This window comes from Neovison vison, chromosome 1, assembly GCF_020171115.1.
Source record: "Neovison vison isolate M4711 chromosome 1, ASM_NN_V1, whole genome shotgun sequence".
NCBI classification, from domain to species: domain Eukaryota; kingdom Metazoa; phylum Chordata; class Mammalia; order Carnivora; family Mustelidae; genus Neogale; species Neogale vison.
In genome coordinates, this window is record NC_058091.1 from 13,758,064 (window position 1) to 13,777,494 (window position 19,431).

The window sequence follows — 19,431 nt, forward strand, 5'->3', positions numbered from 1 at the left end:
CATGCCTGTGTTGAAGGCAGAGTGAAGGGAAGTAACCGTCTTGATGAAAAAGTCCTAAAAAAGTGCTATAGGGAAAGGGGACCATGAATCCTCTTCAGGGGATTTTTACCTTGAGTAGAACACACATGGGCTTTTGAAAAAGTTTCCTGGTTACTGGATGGTGTCGTTAAATGTTCTTCTGTTTTTTAATTAATGTCTATTAGTGCGAGATAATATATATGGGACGCAGCTTTGGAAAGAATAGATAGTAGATTACCTCATTTGCTGAGTGTGTCTGAGGAGGTGGCAGAGTGAAGCTGCTCTTCAATATAGGAAGTTTCAGGAAGTACCAGAGAGATCAGAGATAACTTACATTGGCTTGGTTGTAGAGAAAGGATTGAATTGTATATTGGGATATTATGTGAAACACAAACATAAATGGGATATAGTTTGTGTTTTAGTTTTCTTCTGGCCATGCTTCCAGATGCTTATGGCATACATAGTATTAATCTCTTTATCCCCATTTAATGTGTTTAGATAGAGATTGATTGAATTTCCATAACAATTATCCCTGTTTGTGTTACCATCTTAAATAATTATATGAATAATTACTATTAGAAGAAACAGCCTCTGGCATACCCTTTTCAAATGTGATTTTGTTTTCTCTACTGATTTTTTTTTTTCTGTTTACAGTTTTTTTTTCTTATGTTATCTTGCTTATCTTTTTTTTTTTTTATTCTATTTATTCATCTGAACGAGAGAGAACATGCGTGCCCTAGCGAGGGGAGGAGCAAAGGGAGAGGGACAAGCCGACTTCCGGATGAGCAAGAAGCTCAACACAGGGGCTCCATCCCAGGACCCCTGAGATCAGGACTTGAGCCCAAAGCAGAAGCTCAACCAACTAAACTACCCAGGCGCCCCTTTAACTTATCTTTTTTATGTGAATTGAAGTAATAAGCATGTCCGCTCTCTGAAGAGCAATTCAGTGATTCCCAAAATGAGTATGTCACATAGATGAAAGTGCTGTCAGTACTTCCCTAAGTTAACACGTGATGATTCCGTATTAATCAGTGGTGTTGTCCAGAATGGCACAAAGGAAGGACCGGCCGGGCTAAGGATTCTCTTTGTCACCGTGCAGTGTTTATGGCAAAGATTTTGTCCCATTTCTAAAACACTCACCTTAAGCTAATGCTGCTATTCTAAACTAAAGCCAAGCCTGAATAAGTCAGGTTAAGAGAAGTTTTTTTTTGTTGTTTTGTTTTGTTTTGTTTTGTTTTGTTTTTTAAGCTCTACTTCATCTGTATTGGCATTTTAGACTTTCTACTATTGCCAAGTAATTGAATGACCTTCTTCTTCATATAAACTGAGAAGATCTAACTTCTGTGGGGGAACCTGTTTACACCCCTATGCTAGAAAGACACCTTCTCTTTATCTTGTTTCACTCCTTTAACACACATTGTCAGAGCTCGCTGGTTCTCCAGCTTATTCATATGTGATGAAGTTCCTGGAACATACGGTGCTTTTCACCACGATCATGTTGATGATGTTAACACTGAAATCCCTGATTTTTAAATTTATGTGTGAAATTAAATACTGGCTTATATTAGATTCCAGAATATACAGACAGGAGTAGACACCAACATTTTAAGAAGAAAAAACGTGGGATAAAGTTTATGAGAGACATTTTCCTCATTAAATTAACTTTTTTTTTTTTTTTCCTGACCAAAACAGCGGGAGAGAGATGGTTCTAGGTGGAATGAAATACTTGCTCCATCTCACAAAATTTCAGTCCTTGGTGGGAGCTTAATTGAGACACATAATTACTCCTTTATGTGTATCAAAATTATCAAGATGAATGACCCAGCCTCTGCCCTCAAAGAGCCCATGCTCCTGTAGGAAAAGCTCACACATGGCAAAACTATAAAACAATATGAAATTGGAGATCAAGGTCAAGTGTTGCTAGGTGCTTTCCCATAGGCTGGTCTGGCCAAGACTGCCAGGAGAAAGAACCTCTGTGAGGTGCTAGTGATTCCACAAAAGAAAGTCTTTAGGATGTCAGAGTCCAGTAATGTAACAGGCTTGTGCACAAATTACAACTCATGTGCGAGGTGCACAATACTGGGTCATCACTGAGAGGTCAGTACTTACTTCTGCCCAAATGGGTAGAAGGTAGAGGGCATGGTAAGTGAGATGAGCACGAAGGGGTAGTATTTCAACAAGCTTGGTGTGATTCTTCCTCCCACTTTGTGTTTAACTAGAATAGACCACGTCTTCCCGACTCGTGGATCTGTCACCTTTACACACCAATCACAATCCCCCAAGTTCCCAACTTAGCGTGGCCGGAACCACAGCTTTTCAGGCCTTACTGGTTACAAGGATCATCAGGGAATCTTGTTAAAATGTAAATTTATATCTAGTAAGTCTGAGATGGGGCTTGAGATCCTCATTTCTAACAACCTTCCGTGGGGAGGAGGGGTGTGATGCTGCTGATCTGGGGACCACACTGTGAATGGCAAAGGCCTGGTTTTTAAGTCTGCATACGAGAACCTCGGCAATGACCAAGCCCATCCGTTACCCTTGCCGTTATAGTTAAAAACCCATCATAAAATGCTGAAGAAAAATCTTCATGTAAACACGAAGATAGGAGTCCTAAGAACAAGTATTGTGGTTCTGATTCCAGATGAGTGAGTGCTGTTCCCTTGGCACACTGCTAAGGTTAGTGATCATAGTAGCAATAAATATGCTTTCCCTTCCTTACACCTACTGAGTGAAGTGTATACCATTCCCCCATTTTACAAACAATGGCAGAAGTTAAATAAAACATACGCACTGCCACCTGGCCAGGACAAGGCAGACCCCTGGGATTCTAGTCCGGATCTGCCTCCTCCAAGCCACTGCACTCTAGAAAGCATAGTCAAAAAAAGAGGAAAATGGAAAGTTTGAAAGAAGAGCAGAATCATCCGAGTAGAAAGTTTGATGTTCTGTGGAATAAAAATGGCTGAATGTTTTGAGCCCGGAAACTAGCATCAACATTGTACGAGAGCCCTTACCAAATCGTCCTGTCAAATAACACTTTCAAATGTGTCCCATAGATGCATCGGAGCGAGAAGAAGAAGAGGGAAGGACTCTGATCTGATTCTGTTCTTTTTTTTTTTTTTTTGATTCTGTTCTTTAAAGGTTAAGGAGGACACAGCGGTGATTATATTTAATCTTATATATATTTATATACTTATAAATACATATGAAAATATTGTTATCATGGAGAGAGAATTGCAGACTCAACATAATGTGATATTTTAGCAAGCTTTATATATATCACCTAAGAAAAGAAACACAGGGACCTATTTACTGATGGAGCCAGACCTAACCCCCCGAAGTATTGACCAGAATCACATCCTGAGGTGTATTCACTCTGAGTACACAGAGATGACTTCTTGAATTCCTCATAGTTTTAATGTAATCATAAAATGGTATTTTTGAAAATAACACAACACACACACACAAGTCCCTTAAATACCCCCCAAAAGCAAAAACTAGTTTGGATACAAATCTTCTCAGATCAACATGTCATGAGATGGGAAATGACATTGAAAGCTCGCTCCGTCACATAGATAAATGCTGGCTTAGGTGAAGCCAAGTAGTTATCAGAAATTTAAAATCGAGGAGTAAATTGTTTTCCTTCATAGGGAAAACAAATCACAACCGGGAATAAAAATCTTACATAGTGAATTGCTTCCTTGTCCACCCTAGTGCTAAAGAAGGCCTCACAAATTTGGCTTATTTAGCAAATACCTTTTTGGGGCTAAACACTATATCAACAACTATATGGCAAAACCGAATGCTTTCACTAAACATAAGAAGAAGCTGCAATTATAATGAAGTTTGATTGTTGGGTAAGGAGTTGATTGTGGGTACCATGAGTCACTTGAGACTCAGTTCATTTACATGTGTTAAAAATTACAGTGTTAGGGATGAAATGAAAAACCAAACTATTAGTCTTCTTTCTTCACTGAGTAAGCCTTTGTGTGGAGTCCTGAGATAGGAAGATGCTACCCAACGGATACAAAAACTCGACAACCCTGGGAGAAATGATCTCTCAGCAAGAAGATAGGGATGGAAATCTTCAACATCTGTAGCCTCAAAACATACCACACCAGCTTTCTGGGAACACGAAGAACAGTTCTCTGCGGTGTTTTCCTGAGAGGGCTGCCACTTACTGAGTGCTTACTCCATGTATAAAAATTTGTTCCAAGCATTTTCCATATTCAATCCATTTGACCTTTACCGTAGTAATGATGGATTGAGGTGTTCTATTGTTATCAATCCCAAAGGGACACTTTGGGAAAGGATAAAGAGCACTATTCAAACTTGACAGTATGTCCTAGCGCTATAAGAGTTGTATGTAAAAATTTGAAGTCTCTGTCTTGGGAAAGTAGTTGTTTGTTTGTTTGTTTTTTAATAATCTGAGGAATCTGCCATATTCACTGTCACAATACTCCACATTTATTATGCATCTACTATTGGCAGAAATTACTGCTAGATTCCAGGAAAGCCAATAGATATGAGATACATTTGTTTCTTTCTCTACTTCTTCTTAAGAGTTTTACAGTTCTGTTGGGAAACAATATATAAACAAAAAGAGATGAAGAATCATACTAGTCCATGCTCCAGAGCTGGCAATATGATCAATAAAAGTGCAGAAACTGATAAAAACAGGGGTTCTCCTCTCCCTCCCAACTGTATTTTGAAGACAGTGGTTAGCTTGGGTAGCCCATTTCCAGAACAGTATCCTCAGAACTAAGATATTTTCTCATTCTCAGGTGCCCAAGTGGTTCATTCAGTTAAGTATCTTGACCCGTGATCTCAGCTCGGGTTTTGTTCTCAAGACCATGAGTTCAAACCCCATGTTGGGCTCCATGCTGGACATGGAGCTTCCTTTAAAAAAAAAAAAAAAAAAAAAGGTATTTTCTCAGTCTAGTCACCCATGTAAAATGGAGGCCTCTGTACATCAGCCTCTTTCAAAGCGTTGCCAGGCCTCCATTAGAATGCTTAAGAAAACTTGGCTTGACACCAACCTCAAAGGTAAGTGAAGGTCTCATCTAAATATCAGACAGACTTTCCATATATGGAAGGAAGAGTCTTCATTGCTTCTATTCGTCAATCCATCTTCTAACATTTGGGATCTTACAAAGCAGATCTATATTCTCTCCTATGCGACATCCTTTCAAATATTAGAAAAGTATGATTTGGATTGTCTGTTTTTTCTTCATTAGAGCAAACACCTTTGTTCTAAAAGTAGTATTCTTATGAGATAATTTTGAGGTTTTTTTTTTAATTCCTCTCCTAATCTTCTGAACATATTTCAATTTTTTTCTTAACTTGTGGTGACCAGAATTAACCAACCATTTAACCAGCCAAGACAAGACCCATCACCAGCTTTAGAAAACATGCTTCTATTAATGTGTTCTAAGTTTTCATTAACTATTTTGTTTACACTGTACTATTGATTGATACTGAATTTATTGTCCAGTAAATCACCTAGAATTTTTCATATGCTCCTTGGATGCCACGTTTCTCCCATCCCCGTCTTACAGAGTTTTTCTTTTATCCAAGCTCATATCCCTATATTTATCTTTTTAAATTTCATCTTGTTTTTTTGTTCATTGCTCAAATTTTTCCAGTTGAGATATAAATGACGTATAACATTGTGTAAGTGTAAAGTGTACAAGTGTTGGTTTGATACATTTATATATTGCCACATGATTGTAGCCTTACCTAACTCCTCCATCTTGTCACATAATTCTCATTTCTTCTGTGCAGTGAAAATATTGAAGGTCTAGTCTCTTAGCAACTTTGAAGTATGTAATATGGTATTGTTAACTATAAGCATAATGCTATGATCTCGAGAACTTCCTCATGTTCTAACTGCAAGTTTGTACCCTTTGACCAGCATCTCCCCAGTTCCTCCACCACCAGCTCCTGAACCACTGTTGGTACGAGTTCTGCTTTTTTAGATTCCACATAAAAGTGGCAGCAACAATATTTGTCCTTCTCTGTCTGCCTTATCTCACTTACCCTGTTGCTCTCAAGGTTCATCCATGTTGTTACAAATGGCAAGGTTTCCTTCTTTCTCGTGGCTGGATAATATTTCATTTTACATACATATATACATATATGTATGGAATATGTATGAATGGAATATCATTATATTCTTTTTTACATACGTAGACACACACACACACTTTACATCTTTATCCATCATCCACTAATAAACACTTGGTTTGGTTTTTGTATCTTGGGTAGCATGAATAATGCAATTGCAGTGAACACGGACGTTCAGGTATCTTTTCTATATCCTGTTTTTATGTTATTTGGACATATACCCAGAAGTGCGATTACTGAATCAGATGGCAATTCTATTTTTAATTTTTTGAAGAACATCCATACTTCAAAAACTTCCATAGTGGCTAAATCAATTTATATTCCCACCAAGATGCGTGACTATTCCCTTTTCTCCACATGCTCAACTTGTTATTTCTTGACTATTTGTTAATAGAGCATCTGACAGGTGTGAGGTGTTATCTCCTTGTGGTTTAGATTTGCATTTCCCTGATAATTAGTGATGTTAAGTATCTTTCCATGTACCTGCTGGGCATTTGAGTGTCTTCTTTGGAAAACTGCCTATTCAATGCCTCTGTCCGTTTTGTTTTGTTTTGTTTTGTTTTGTTTTACTGGATTTTGTTGTTGTTGGTGGTTCACGTGAGATCTTTATATATTTTGCAAATTAAGCCCTTTACCAGACACATGGTTGCAAATATTTTCTCCCATTCTGCAGGTTGCCTTTTCATTTCGGTGATGATTTCTGTAGCTATGCAGAAGTTTTTATAGTTGGATGTAGTCCCACTTGTTGATTTTTACTCTTGCTGTGCAAAGATGGTTTTGATGATTATATGTGACCCTTGAAAAGGGAAAAAAGCAACATGGAATGAAACTGTGATCAGGTGGAAATGAGATCAAACATCCTCCTTACTTCTTGGAAGATACAAATAATGCCCCAAAACAACAAATAAGCCCTCCCTCATCACTACCTCAGATTTATGGTTTTACCTTGCTAATAAATTTACCGAAGCTTTGAGGGGGGAAATGATGATCCTATACATGCCACTATACATGCTCCCAGCTCTGCTGTGTCCCTGGGTCGGGGGCCCTTCCAAGGCCACAGAGTTCAGAGTCTGAAGTCCTAATTTCACGCACAGGTATGTGCTTCTCTGCACAGGATAAACCAATTTCCCCTGCCTCATCCCCCGCTACCCTGTGAAATTAAATAGTTTCTTGACAGTCTATCTCCCTAGGGAGTTTGACTGGAGGAAAGAAAAAACTGGCCTCCACCTACTCAAAACTGAGTTTGAGTCCTTGGTTATGCACCCTTTTGCAAAACTTTTTTTTTCCTTTTTTCCTTTATGACATTAACAAAATCTGTTTTGCTTGAAACTAGAATCAGTTACCTCTAGAAATGAAAACTAGAAGAGTTATGCAGATTTTCCCTTCTGTATTTACAGATAAACCCCAGTGAATTATCATGAGCCCCACTGCTTAGAGGAACACACAAGAAGTAGATGCAAGTAAGCATTCTAGTATGTGAATAGCGACTATTCCCTATGCCTGTTCACCCAGAGAGAGGGTGGTCACTAAGTAGCTCTCTAAATAGCTTTTCCTCCCCTCTGTGTGTGTAATTCTTTGGACAGTGCAACTATGTAGCCAAATATGACAACAGACTGTTTTTCTTAAATATAGTTTTATGTCAGGCAGCCCAGGAGAAGTGTAGACTCCAAACACAGTTGATATAATACCAAATATAAATACTGAACTGCTGGTATTCAGGGACACACACAGATCGGTCAGAAAAACAGAGGCAACCTGCTCCAAATGGTATGGGTACTTACACAAGAGAAATCAGTGAGTAGTAGTTTTGTTTTGTTTTGTTTTGTTATTGAAAGAAGGAAAATGTTTATGGCACAGCATACACAGTTACCTCAGAAAAAACACAAGGTATTTGCCTGTGATTATTTTTTTCTAATGAGCCAAAGGATTTAAAAAACAGTGAAAAAAGTCTTGAAAATCTCATATAGTATTTGAACTCCTTTTCAATGGCTTTAAACCACAACATTGCATGCAGCATGGCATTTCTCTATGAATTTTCCAAAATCGGATAGTTAGCAGTGAGAAAATGAAGGTTTTCAATTCTCAAGAAGGTAATTGAATCATTCTGCAAACTTCCAGGATAAGATACAGATAAGGACCTCTGTCTGGTATAAAGCTTTTTGTATTTATGTATGTGTTGGAGGGGGGTGCTCTGAAGAAAAAATAGAGATAAGTACAAAAGATAATCAAATAAATACTCCTTTGTGTAATACTCCAATTAAAAATATTAATATTTTATTATTGTTGCAGGTCTTTGTAAAAGAAATGATCAGATAAAGTTAAAAATCCCTTATTTTCCAATCACATTCCCATCATTATCCCCCAAAAACATCCAAGGTCATAGATCAAGTTCATGTTTTTATCACTTTACTATACATATTATCTGGAAATTAATAAGAGATACTGTTTAGCATACTTATGAAGATTATGTTAATAATACAAGTTATATTTAATATTTTACAGCTATTTTTCCACTCAATGTCATTTTACGATCTCCTCTTTGAAACCTATAGATAAGTTATTCATTTTAAGTGTTGTTTGTGTCTCATCATATAATGAGATCCCCATTTTTATTCATTCTTAAAAAGAGGAAAATATGGATTCTTTTCAGTTAAGTTATTAAAAATACTGTCTTTAATGTCTCCTCATACATTAGTGTATGCATATGTGAAAGTTTCTCCAGTGTATAAATAGGAGAGTGAAATTTGTTAGCTACATTGTTATGTAGCCAATAGTATTCTTCAAAATGATGTTTGAGAGCTTTTTGTTTACCCACATCCTCTCTCAAAATTGGTGCCCTGTGACTTTTTAACTGGGGGAAATTGGTTATGGAATAGTTGTTTTATTCAAATTTTTCTGAGTACAAGTTTTGAGCATTTATTAATCTAACTTGGGGCATTTATATTTTCTCTTCTGTAAACTGCCCACCCATCTCCTTTGCTCGCTTGTCTATTAGGTAATTTGCATTTTTCAGCTGTGATATGTTACTTCTGTCTTACAGATAATAATCCTTTGTATCTTCTAGTCTGGTTTTCATTTTTTACTTTATTTTATTATTATTTAATAATATTTTCCTTTTTGACTTACTCTCGTAAGAAATCCTTTTCCTGCCCTGACCCTGTAAAAGCATTTTTCTATATCTTCTTGCCAGAGTTTTAGAATTGTTTGTAACATCAACCCCTAATTAGTCTGAAGTTTATTTGTTTGTGTGTTACAGCTTAGAGGTGTATGTAATTTTTTTCATGTATAAATCTAATTGTATCAACACCATGTATTGAATTTTTTTTCTAAGTGATCATGAAGTGTCCTCTAACTTAAACCATGATTACATATATGCTTGAACCATGTATTGAATTTTTTTTCTAAGTGATCATGAAGTGTCCTCTAACTTAAACCATGACTGCATATATGCTTGAGTCTGTGTCTCAGCTCAATACAAATCCCTTCTACTGATCTATTTATGTATTCCCATTGTCAATGACATACTGTCATAATTATGATTGTTTCATATTATTGATAAGATATCTCCACTTGTTCTTGTTTCCAGAAGTATCTTGTTTTATTTCTGTCCTTTTAGTCCTCCACATAAACTTTAGAATCCCTTTATAGATTTCCATGAATGATTCCATTAGAATTTTTATTGCAGTCATATTGAATTTATAGAATAATTTGGGACAATTAGCATTTTGAAGATATCCCATGCTCCTGCTTGAGAAAATAGCCTATCTCTATCCGGGTTTATTTTGTGTTTTTGACACAGTTTTATGATATTTTCCAAAAGTTGGAAAGTTTTTAAGATAGTCTCCTAAAATTTTTTTCTTGAGAATTTTTCATTTGACTACTAGCGCTTATTCAGTTTCTCTTTTTTTTTAAGATTTTTTAATTTACTTATATGACAGAAAGACAGAGAGATCACAAGTAGGTAGAGAGGCAGAGAGAGAAGGGGAAGCAGGCTCCCTGCCGAACAGAGAGCCCGATGCGGGGCTCGATCCCAGGACCCTGAGACCATGACCTGAGCCGAAGGCAGAGGCTTAACCCACTGAGCCACCCAGGCACCCTCAGTTTCTCTTTTTTTAACCTACATTTATGTCCCATTCCAATTAAACTGTGCTCCCTTCAGCAGAGGCAATGTAGCTCTCTTTTAATTTTTTCATACCTTCTGTTTTCTCTTTTCTTTCAGCCAGTTGGGTCCGAAAGTAGCTGAAATGCGAAAAAGACAGCAGACACAAAATGAAGGAACACCTGCTGTGTCTCAAGGGCCCGGAAACCAGAGACCCAACAACACGTGTTGCTTCTGCTGGTGCTGTTGCTGTAGCTGCTCCTGGTATGTGGCTCTCTGGGTAGGACCCCACCCCTGCACTAGCGGGGGACTAACTAGAATGAATTTGCAGCTTTGTTCTTGGGATCCTGGAAGCTTCTCAGTCCGTCTCCCTTTCCTCCCTTACAAGTAGGAATTATTGGAGACCGTCCCTGGGAATAGAATATTTCCCCAGAATCTACATTTAAATTGAGATTAAGGCAAACAGTGAAAACTTATTTTTTTATCCTGTTTTTCTCCATCCACATTTCTTAAAGTGATGGGTAAAAATAAGATTATGATTAGAGACTTGTTTAACCCTAAACAAAATTCTCCAATGTTCCAGAAGGTACAAGAACATTAAGATAACATCTAGCAGTCCTGTACATCATAGTCGATGTTGTGTTTTAGCCATGGGCTGTTTCTCGGGATGCTGATCATTCTGTCACAGAGTCACAAAACTGTGAATCAGAGTGGCATGCTCAGCCACGGATGCCTGATAAAGGACAGAGAAAGAAGTGGCACAAACTGTGTCCACAGGTCTAAAAGGCCAGGGGCTTTGGCTGGTATGAAGGCCAAGTCAGTCAACTAAAATCTCCAGATTTTAAGAGGCAGAGAACCTGCTTTCCTTTGTGATTTTATCCCTGACAGGTTCTGTGACATCATCCAAAGTTTTAAACTCTGCCTTTCGGCAAAATGATGAAGTTAGACAAGCTGACTCCTGTCTAGTACTAAATGTCCATGATTCAGGCGCCTCAGGAAACCTGCTCCAGTTCCAAATTCCCCAAGTGCCTTCCAATAAGAAAATCAGCAAGACCAAGAGTCCTAAGATGAGATCTCCCAGGGGGATGCTACACTTAATGGAACTTTCCATAGAACCGTAAGTTTTGGGGTCCTTGAAGATCCATTTCACAAGTGGATCTCCTGGATTAGTCACGGTCTTCTGGATCTCCCTAACTTAGGTCAAAGCTTTGAAGAAAGGCCCAAATGCCTGAATCGCCTTCTTGTATATGATCTTTGCACTCTTCCTGAGGTTATTGGTATGAGATGGTGGCATAATACTCTATCATTGCCAATATAGAGGAGACTTGTCTTGCTCTAGTGGTAACCCTGGTCTTGAACAAGCTCTGGTCCTTCTAGGAAACTTCATTTCCAGAAAACCATCGGATATTTTAGTAATTTGGAAGGTTTAGTTTTTATACAAATCAAAATTGCCTCTCAGATGATGATGTTTTGTTAAGGAAAATCACAAGGGACTATTTTTCTTTCCTTTGTAAGCCTTAACTATTTCAAATAGGGGAAATATGTCAATAAAATTGTATATATATTTTTTCACTTATCTCTGCTTAAGAGATCACCTACCTCTGGTCTGGATCCATGGAGTGAAGTGTAGCGACTTAATATGGTGGGTTGGAAGTCAGACTGCCTGAGCTCAAGTCTTGTCTTCCTCATCACTGTCTGACTTTCAACAAGTTACTTGATGTCCTCAAATTCCTCATATGTCAAAATATAGTAACAAGAATCCCTACTTCATAAGGTTGTTGTAAATAATAAATGAAATAAAACACACACAAGCTGAAAACAGTGTCTGACACATAGTATGCATTTAAGAATTAGGTCACTGGGGGACACCTGGGTGGCACAGTCGGTTAAGTGTCCTACTCTTGGTTTCAGCTCAGGTCGTGATCTCAGGGTCATGGGACTGAGCCCTGCATCAGGCTCTGCGCTCAGCATAGAGTCCACTTGGACTTGATCCCTGTCCCTCTGCACCCCCACCCTGCACCCCTTCCTTCCCATGCTCGCTCTCGCTCTCTCTCTCTTGCTCTCTCTCACATTAGCTCACTGGGTTATAGAACGCTTCATATAGGAAAAAATATAATCTCCTTAAAGAGGAGCTGGCTTAAAGATATATATATATATATTATATATGTATGTATTTTTTTTAAAGATCTGCTTAGGGATATAATATAAAAACTAATCTTAGGAAAGCTATTTTATTTTAGATTTTTTTGTAAGACATCGCAAATATATTGTTACACAGTGTTGAAGATTATATTTCTATTTCTCATTTGCATTCTGCCATGTTCCAGAAATCAGTATATGATTTTATTTACCTGCCAAAATTTATTTCTGAATTGCTCCAGGATTATAACACCAAAACAGATAAGAGTACTGAAGTTTGGTTGCGTTACATGCATTCGCTGTCAAACAGCTATTTGGTGAATTTTGTTGTTGTTGTTGTTGTTGTTTTCCTCTCCTACATATATTTAGTGAGACCTGGTTTTTTTTTTTTTTTTTTAAAGATTTTATTTATTTATTTGACAGACAGAGATCACAAGTAGACAGAGAGGCAGGCAGAGAGAGAGAGGGAAGCAGGCTCCCCGCTGAGCAGAGAGCCCGATGCGGAACTCGATCCCAGGACCCTGAGATCACGACCTGAGCCGAAGGCAGCGGCTTAACCCACTGAGCCACCCAGGCGCCCGAGACCTGCTTTTATAAAGTGTACACTGAATAACAAAACATTCAACAGGAGCTCATGAACATCAAACGGTCATAGAACACAGACTATGGATGGAACCCAAAACAGATTTCGGAAGCTGCATTGACTCTCTATACCTCTAAAGTGACACCAGTTTGAGCTCAGACATTTGGTGCATTGGATGAGGGCTCTGCTAGAGTCAAATGTCATTGTCAAGAACTGTGTTTATTAGCAATGATTCATGGATGCCTGAGTCTAAGCCATAAAACACACAGTCTATAAATTTTATAAGTCTTCCATAAATGATAAATCATAGGTAATTTCAAATATAAACAACTGGAAAAAAATGAAAGTTCAGCTGCCTTAACTATGAATTCTAACTGTGTTATCTCATGGCAAATGAGAATCTCAATACATGCACTTTGAAAATATCATTGTTTTTATATTTTGAGTTTAAGAAAAATATTTTAAAGCCTTATGAGAGTGGAAAAACAAAAGAAATAAATGTTCTTCAAATTTTCCAGGCTGGGTCAGAGGAGCAGAATGGAAAGAAACACTAAAAAATGTTAATTTGGGGACCAAAATAAAATTAGAAATCAAATCAAATAAAACTAGAAATATGAAGTTGCTGTCACTTGTGAAAATGAACAGTTGTCACGTAGCTGATTTCTCCTCCTTTTAAGGAAATAGAATGCTGAGAAAGTGAATTTCTATATCTAGTAATAAATACAAATGCCTCACCCTAACCTCACATCTTAAAGGCTTTTTCAGCAACATAGTATTTACCTCAAATTTAAATTTCACTTTCATATATCAGGATCAGCTCTTCTCCCTTACATATTTAAACTTATTCCTGTCTTAATAAAATTACCACTGTGCTTTTTTCGGTGGGGGGCGGGGTGTATGATACAGAGATTATGAAACTGCTAAATATTTCCACAGTTTCCTTCCAACATCTTTATCCATAATGACTTGTTAAGCCCATCTGTTCTCTGTCCCTTTCAAGGAACCACTTCTGTCCCCAAATCAGTCTCTTTCCCTTCTCTCCCTACAGTCTTCCATTTCAATAGGAGAAAACAAGGGAATGTGGTTTAGAGCATGTGAGCCGTGTAACAGAAATGAATCACAGAGGTCTGAGTTTGGGCCATAAAATGAACCATGTATAAATCTGCAAGTCCTTCCGTACATGGGACTAAGCTGTTCCTGATCAGGAGGATAGAGAATTTTGTCAAGAGACAAGAGAAACTTGTCTATAGGTTCAGCATTGTCACTATGAAAATTTAATATCCCTTTGAATTCAAGATTCAAACAGAGGTAGTTAACTCACTTCTCTTTTCTTGATGAGAATGAAATTCTTGAACGATGTGGGCTCTCCACCAAACTCCACCTCCAGGATAGTAGGGGACAGTGAGGCCATTCATACATGCACATTTGAGATGACACAGGGGATGGGCCATTGCAAAGTAGAAACTGCTGTGGGCTCCCGACAGCAAGGTGCCTCAAGAAGGAGATGGAAAGGTAGAGATTTCAAGAATTATGTCAGGTTTAGAGCTAGTTCCCAAATTGTCCCCCAAACCCTCTGCTAATATCAGAGTTTATGTTAAAATAACCCAGATTGTTTTCTTTCTCAAAGAAGTCTCTAGATGCTAATCCATCCCTGTTTTAATTCCTTGTTGCTCCTGGTGGTGTCCTATCAAGCAAGACAGAGTTCCATGTTCAACCATAAAAAATTAGAACTCAAGGGACTTCAGTTCTCATCTCTCCAGAATGTTCCTATTGACGGGACAGATCTGACTAAGTAAAGGTTCAGCACTTCATAAACATGCTTTCAGCTGCCCCCACCCTCCATTCTTTTTTTTTTTTTTTTTTTTTAAAGATTTTATTTATTTATTTGACAGAGAGAGATCACAAGCAGGCAGAGAGGCAGACAGAGAGAGAGAGGAGGAAGCAGGCTCCCTGCTGAGCAGAGAGCCCGATGTGGGCCTCGATCCCAGGACCCTGAGATCATGACCTGAGCCGAAGGCAGCGGCTTAACCCACTGAGCCACCCAGGCGCCCGCCCCCCACCCTCCATTCTTAACAAGTACCCCAGTTCTGGTAATTCAAAACAGTGCAAAAATCATGTCCTGTTTTATCCTCTGATGCTGTCACACTTGAGCTATCTGCCAGTGAAAATAACTATGATGCATGCTTTAAACACCAGAGGTTATTTTTCAAAAGGGAAAACAAAATCCATGTCTGCTCCACGGTGAAGAAACCAGCCCCTGGAAATAAATCTGCTACCACATGCAAGGTGAATCATTTTTTTTTTTTTTTAAGATTTTATTTATTTATTTGACAGAAAGACCCAGCGAGAGAGAGAACAGAAGCAGGGGGAGTGGGAGAGGAAGAAGCAGGCTTCCTGCAGGGAGCCTGATGCGGAGTTTGAACCCAGGACCCTGGGATCATGACCTGAGCCGAAGGCAGATGCTTAATGATTGGGCCACCCAGGCGCCTCAGGGAGGCACCGGTGATAAACACTTTACCTGTCACACTCAGAGACTTGATCATGTCACACGAGAGAGAGTAAGTCACAGGCCTAGGACTTCCGAAGTCCTTGCAAACAGATCCTTGTAGGCATCTCTTACAAACAAGTCTGTGGTTTCAAAGCTCCTCTCACCATGGCATACGTGAATTTCCTCAAGAGTTTCTATGACTTATGTAACCCTAAAACTCAGACAATCAAAACCCACCTACTAAAACGAACCTCAGTTTCCCAGGTCATAGCCACAAGATCAGAAAGGGGACGTGAGGACCACGGACCTTCTGTAAAGCCACACGTTTGTTAATTCTCTCATTTACAGTTTACTGAATGCCCCCTGTTGCCTGGTACAGTTGTACTTCGTTGGCTTTCACCAGATTCTCCCCGCCTCTGCATCGACAGAATAAATTCTCAATAAGCAGTTGAATCCAGAGAGGACACCCTCTAGAAACCTTGGTATTCACACTGTCTCTGCCAAGTCCGTGTTATGTATGACCAGAGGGCTATCTACTGGAAACTGCCAGAATTGGAATGCCTTGATCCTTTTCCATCGAAGGCATGCCATTGGCACTCTTTTTGACTCTGTGTTTACTTTAAAGTTTTTTGAGTATCCCGTGGTGGATATTTAGACCCTCAATGGAAAGGTGGAAGTATACAGAACAAAATAATAGAGGAAAATGTTATGCTCAGACTCATTTAGAAGAATAGAAAGAATGTGCCAGAGAAGGGCTGGAGAAAGAAAGTTAAAATAAATTGGAGTCAGAGGAGACAAGGGGCAGTTTAGAAGGAAAGGCAGCTCACAGCCAGCTGATTCGGTGAGGAACCAAGGGAGTGTCCTGCTGGGTGCTGGGGGACCTGTGACATGATTCCCCCGAGGCGGGGGGTAAGAAGCGGGGGTCTGTGGTGTGAGGAGGCTGGTAAGGAATCCCAAAGCTGTAAGAGAATACAGAGAGGCAGAGAGGGGGAAAGTCAGATGACATTAGCCTCACAGAATGTGGAATGCCAGCCCCGACCTTGCCCTGCCTGAGAGACGCCGTCGGAGAGCTGGGTACCAGGCAGGGCCAGAGTGGGGATGTGGGCTACAGAAGGCTCAGAACACAGGAAGTGTGTTTGCCATGGACAGGGAGTTCCAAAGAAACAAGGAGTATCCTCAGAGTGGGAGCCTCACTCTGGCAAAGAAGCCCAGAGGCTGATACTCGGAGGCAAGGTACTGTAGGGGTAAGGGTTGGGAGTTGTGCCTGGGACAGGGCTCTGGATGGGCCCGGGTGTGGCAGACGGCAAAGACGACCTTGGCATTGAGCTAGTCTGTTCATGTGCACTGCCATGCCTCCCGCTGCCCTGGATAAAGCTGAAACGGGGGGGCCCAGTTTGACACCCCAGTTCACTCTACTGATTTTCATATTAGTGATTCTCTTTCTGTTTAACATGTATTTTTTTTAAAGGTTTTATTTTATTTATTTATTTGTCAGAGAGAGAGAGGGAGAGAGAGCGAGCACAGGCAGACAGAGAGGCAGGCAGAGGCAGAGGGAGAAGCAGGCTCCCTGCTGAGCAAGGAGCCCGATGTGGGACTCGATCCCAGGACGCTGGGATCATGACCTGAGCCGAAGGCAGCTGCTTAACCAACTGAGCCAAGGGTTAATACCTTTAAAATTGATTCCATGGATTTTTTCGTTGAATTCATATTAGTTCATATTGGTCACTTGGCACTGAACATTTCTGTAAACATATACTAAAGTTTTATACTTGAAAATAGCCAAAAATCAGTTGGCGTATAGCATATTATTTGGCACATAGTAGGTGCTTAATCAATACTATGGTGTTAAATGGATGACTGAATTTGGGTTTTCTATTTGAGTCCACTTTATAAAATATGAAAATTCATGTCACAAAAATTATTTTTTAAAAAAATAACAGGCATATTCTCTCAGGTCTTTGTATAATGTTGTCGCAAGTGATGCTGGTAGACACCAGATTTCTTCTTATGTGCCATCTTGCTTCCTTGTCCCTTGTGTGTGTGTGTGTGTGTGTGTGTGTGTGTGTGTGTGTTGGCAGGAACAGTTGTATACTGGTGGCACTAGCAGTGCTTAGTCGTGGAGAGGGGCAAGTGTTCTGGGAGAGAGGCCTGAAATCTAGTGTTCCTGCGATAGAAGAAGGACCGCATAGAAGGCTGAAGACATAGGCATTGCAGGCAATACAATGTCTTCAGTGCCCAGTTAAGGAGATCGGGCTTCACACTGCTTTGGATATAAGAAGGGTTTGAAGATTATTATAGAAGGAGGAGACAGAGCCCACTGTATGTTTAAGTCTACCCTTGTGGAGGCAGTGGAAAGTATGTGAGAGGACAAGGCAAAGCACAAGGAGAGTATTAGGAGATTCTGTAACAGCCTTGGTGAGAGATGTCGGGGCCCCAAACAAAGCAATGGTGAGAGCAGACATCACTGATTCAAGAGCCGCTGGGGGTGCAGGCAAGAATTCGCAGTAGATGAGAAGCAGGAAGAGGGGATACGTCCTCGTCGCTTGCTCCCGTGGCCAGGTTGATGGCGACCCCATCAAATGAGAGGACACGGCAATGGGAGGCTGTTCAGGGCTGGACAGGTGGTGAGCTGGACTTGCTCTGTTTAAGGTTAGCTGTGGAATGACCTGTGAACGAAGGACGCCGCCTCAGGAAAGTCCAACTTGACAGAGAGAAAGCAGCGCAAGTGCCTTATACATGGAAAGCAGAGGAGACAGTCTGAGAGGTAACGCAATACACGGTCCTGGCCTGGCCCAAGCCACGAGAGGAGCTTCGCAAAGAATGGAATGACTGATGTCCCCGTACCCCGTACACCAGGGAGGTCCACCATGATAAGAACATCTTGTAAAAACATCTTGTCACGTGGCCAGCTGGAAGCTTCTCACTGAGCTCTGTGAGAATCCGGCTTCTCTCTAAAGTGCACAAGGAGGGGTGCCTGGGTTGGTGCAGTCCGCTGAGCATCACCCAGCTCTTGGTTTCAGCTCAGGTCATGACCTCAGGGTCGTGAGATCGAGCCCCACATTGGGCTCCACGCTTAGTGCACAGTCTGGTCGGGATCCTGTCTCTCCCTCTCCTTCTACCCCACCCCCCAAGTAAATAAACAAGTCTTAAAAATAAATAAATAAATAAATAAATAAATAAAGTGCATAAGAAAGAAGAATTTAGAGAAAAAAGCAGCCCACAGAGAAAATAAGTGCATCTCTCCTCAAAGCTGTGAGGCACCCTGATCTTGGGTGAAGGTCCAATTTGAGGAAAGCTGGGGTTCTCTTCTTGATTTAGTCAAAGCAAAATTATTCAATTTCTAAAACATTAAGAAATTCAGCCCTTTAAATTCTAGGCCAAATTTATTAACTCTTGGACAATATTTAAGAACTTCCCTTCCATTCTCCCCAAATCAATAATACTATCAGGCATATGGTTATGACATTTTTGCTACCCCTACCCTATATTCAAAATGTAGTAGTTGTTACATCGGATTGAAATAATATTAACTTTTAACTTTTTTCTTCTCATTAAAACTTTGCATTATTTCTTTTAGGACTGGCTCACTTTTTCAAGGTCAAGGTGCAATAGACCTATTGAAATATGCCTGCTATTTTAGGATATCACTCAGGTAGTACTTTTTCCTTGTCAGATACAACAATGAAATCCAGTTCTTCCAAATATGAAATTTATTATGATATTATTAAGTATGATAAGTATGCTTCCTTGGGTTGTAGAAATATTATAATTTCCAATTTTAAAAAGATAAAATTTGTATCTTTGTTTCAGATGCCAATATACCACGTATCAGCCTACATCTGGGAGCATGGATTCCTAAGTAGAAAGCAAATTCCTGCTCTTGCTACTTTTTTCTGTAAAGCAACATAGATTATTTAAAAGTACAGGATCATTTTAATCAACTCATTCCAAGTAATAGCAGAACAATAATTCCATGTGTTT

General features: G+C 39.6%; 1 protein-coding gene across 3 annotated transcripts in view; it reads left to right on the forward strand.

Moving 5' to 3' along the window:
* The window catches only part of RGS17 (regulator of G protein signaling 17), an 89,173-nt gene that overhangs the window by 46,936 nt on the left and 22,806 nt on the right, over nt 1-19,431 (forward strand). Inside the window, exons 1-2 of one of the 3 annotated variants that reach the window (XM_044243671.1) lie at nt 7,886-7,935; nt 10,361-10,504. In XM_044243671.1, the coding sequence (XP_044099606.1) occupies nt 10,386-10,504 (119 nt within the window). In that variant the 5' untranslated portion in view covers nt 7,886-7,935; nt 10,361-10,385. Of the gene's footprint in view, nt 1-7,885; nt 7,936-10,360; nt 10,505-19,431 lie in introns of those variants that run through there. The other 2 variants (XM_044243652.1, XM_044243661.1) reach the window with 2 other exon arrangements.